The sequence below is a fragment of the Medicago sativa genome, chromosome 7, assembly GCF_051527215.1.
Source record: "Medicago sativa cultivar Bolivia chromosome 7, Bolivia_mono, whole genome shotgun sequence".
NCBI classification, from domain to species: domain Eukaryota; kingdom Viridiplantae; phylum Streptophyta; class Magnoliopsida; order Fabales; family Fabaceae; genus Medicago; species Medicago sativa.
Window position 1 is genome coordinate 29,203,908 of NC_140755.1, and position 3,360 is coordinate 29,207,267.

Genomic DNA, 3,360 nt, shown 5'->3' on the forward strand with positions numbered 1-3,360 from the left:
AAAAGAAGAATTAATTAGCAATTATTCCGGAAAAAAAATTATTTAACATGTCAGCAACAGTAGAAGACGTCATCAACCGTAGAGCTGGTTGCATGATTATTCCTAGTATGATGTCATCAACCACCATGTCAACATATAATTGGCTGGCTGTTATCCATTTATCCTTGCCATTTTTGGAGTTGGGGGTATAATAGCACCGACCTATTAATATTAATTTGGCGAGATCTATTTTTATTTTTTTGAATTAAATACTAGAAGCTCCTCAAATTAGGTCAATTTAGGTCTTGGGTAGTTTCGTCTTCTTTTTTTCCTGCAAAGAATGAGGTTCTCTCGCAAAACAATCGCCATCGCCAAAGTTGTTCTCTGCTTCTTCGTGCTCAACATCGTGGCTTGTTTAATCATCCTTGATCCAAAAGTCATTTTTCCGAAGAGAACCATAAGCAATATCCAAATCGATCCCACTCAACATCAACAGCTTCTCGACTTCCTCCGATCAGAATCCTCCCTCGCCAACAACCATAGCAACGTTTCCCTCACCATCGCCAAACATCTTTTCTCCAAAGAATCTTATCAAGACAAGAATATGGTGTTATCTCCACTTTCACTACAAGTTGTGCTAAGCATCATCGCTGCTGGCTCCGAGGGCCCCACACAACAACAACTTCTCAACTTCCTCCAATCCAAATCCACCGATCAACTCAACTCCTTCGCCTCTATCCTCGTCTCCGTCATTCTACAAAACGGTGCTCCCGCAGGCGGGCCTCATCTATCTTTCGTCGATGGTGTATGGGTGGAAAAAACACTTTCTCTTCAACCTTCTTTCAAAGGAATTGTGTCTAATGATTATAAAGCAAATTTGTCTTCTGTCGATTTCAAGAACAAGGTATGTTTCTATATCTCTCCTCTTTTCACTACAAAATACTTATGCATGTCCTGATTTTCTTAAATTTTTGTATTGCAATACTTGTGAAAAGAACTCAACTATATATTTGCATAATTGATTTTAAATTTTGATATGGTTTGAAAGGCTATTGAAGTGACCAATGAAGTGAATTTATGGGCTGAAAGAGAGACAAACGGTCTTATTAAAGAACTTCTTCCTCTAGGGTCGGTCGACAACATAACTCGGCTAATATTTGCTAATGCGCTGTACTTTAAAGGAGAGTGGAATGATAATTTTGATGCTTCGGATACGAATGCCTATGATTTTCACCTTTTGAATGGAAACTCAGTTAAGGTTGACTTCATGACTAGTGAGAAGAAGCAGTTTATTAGAGATTTCGATGATTTTAAAGTTCTTGGCCTTCCTTATAAGCAAGGCGAAGACAAGCGTCAATTTACTATGTACTTTTTCCTTCCAAATGCAAAAGATGGGCTGCCAACTTTGCTTGAGAAGCTGGCTTCCGAATCTGAGTTACTGCAACACAAGCTTCCTCTTGATAAAGTGGAAGTAGGTGACTTTAGGATCCCAAAGTTCAATATTTCATTTGGACTTGAAACTTCTGATATGCTGAAGGAGCTAGGTGTGCTTTTACCTTTCACCAATGGAGGTCTTACTAAAATGGTGAACTCTACTCAAAACCTATGCATTTCTAAAATCATTCACAAGTCTTTTATTGACGTAAATGAAGAAGGCACCGAAGCTGTTGCAGCCACCGCATCTGATGCATTCGCTAGCAGTGGCATGGGTTTTCCAACTCGACTAGACTTTGTAGCTGATCACCCTTTCTTGTTTATGATTAGAGAAGAATTGACTGGAACAATCATCTTTGTTGGACAGGTGCTCAATCCTCTTGCTGGGTGATTTTAGTGTGCCACACTATATTGGATATTTGGATCACCAATAGATAACAGGGAATTTATTTTTTAATATATCACGTGTTTATGATGAAGATAGTCCTATATTTGGATATGATCCATGTGTGGGTGATATTTTTTGCATATTTTTCTGACAATATGATGTTAGTAAAATGGGTATGTGTAGATGATTTACCTGCCTTTCCATATGTTTCCATATGTCATAGATGTTTTTTTTTTTTCTTTCTTTCCGAAGAGTTCATACTTTTGTATTTTAATAAATTTTGGTAAACTTCCTCTAATTTCTTTAACAACTCTTGATATCTAACACCTGCTAAGGTAATTGGAAGGATATATATAGAATCAGAAGGAATATAGTGGTAAACATTAAATCTGGTTGGGGACACGAACAATTAATGCCACACTACTACTGCATAGCTTTTTTCAGTCTTCACCTTGTGTTCCTCCATTGACTCAAATATTCTTTTTTTGTGTAATTTTTTGTGAAATTAAATTAGGATCTGTATTTTTCTTCAAAAAAAAAAAATTAGGATCTGTATTTTTTTTTTTGTACTTGCATGGTAACATTATGCTGAGAAATTATAGACGATGATTAAATTGTAAATGTTAGTTTTATCATGAAACTTTTGATATTATGTTACTTCAAAGGCCTAGTACCTTCCAAATGATTCTGACCAAGTGATTGAAATTTGTTTCTTCAAATGAATGGTCAATCTTTGGGCTACATTTTTAGACAGTTTTCTCAATCACAAATTCACAATTGGATGAGACAATTGTATAATTTGATTTGGGTTAATTAAGTAAATGGTCCCTATAAATATTCAGAATTTAGATTTTAGTCCTTCCAAAAAATCACACTTTTCATCCAATGTAAGATTTTCCTTTAGCACTTTTAAGGACTACAAATGTTGATGGAAATTTTAGAAGGACTAAAAAATGCGATTTTTGTTTTGAAAGGACTAAAAATGTAATTATGAATATTTATATGTATCCTTACTTAATTGACTCTTTCAATTTTAACCTTGATTATCCATTTTTCAAAACCAGTCCCACTTCATTTTATGAACAATGCACAATCTTGCAACAATTTATTTTCTATCGTATGTAATTTGGCACATGTTAAGAAGTTTAAAGTAGTAACTTTGCATTAAAATTTGTACATTTTGTATTAAATATATAACTTTTTAATAAATAATTAAATATTTGTAAAACAGCTCTGCCTGCAACAATGTTCCTTCGCAATGGGAATAGATTTGAAATTGATCCTTCATAGGACAATAACCATATCAGACAAAAGATCATTGGTGATTGATCAAAGCTTCAAACAACTCTTTTTGATATGCTGGCAATTTCACAACGTGTCTTTCACACCTCTTTATAAAGGAGTGAAAACTTAGAGATTGGTAGAGACTCAACAACAATTTACAAGTGCCAAAACTCTGCTAAAATTGTTCTGCATTCAAAAGTTCATTTAGAATTTCTTATCAACTTTCATATCTTAGAAATTCTAGAGCCTTAAGAATCTGTATCTGATTTGTATTG

At 34.5% G+C, this 3,360-nt stretch overlaps 1 protein-coding gene across 1 annotated transcript; it reads left to right on the plus strand.

The window, feature by feature from the left end:
• Positions 1-216: 216 nt before the first annotated feature.
• LOC146905430 (serpin-ZX-like) lies at positions 217-2,016 on the plus strand. Its single transcript, XM_085725084.1, has 2 exons — positions 217-883; positions 1,028-2,016. The coding sequence occupies exons 1-2, from the start codon at positions 320-322 to the stop codon at positions 1,802-1,804; spliced, it is 1,341 nt and encodes a 446-aa protein (XP_085581210.1). The 5' UTR covers positions 217-319; the 3' UTR covers positions 1,805-2,016.
• The last annotated feature ends 1,344 nt before the right edge of the window (positions 2,017-3,360 follow it).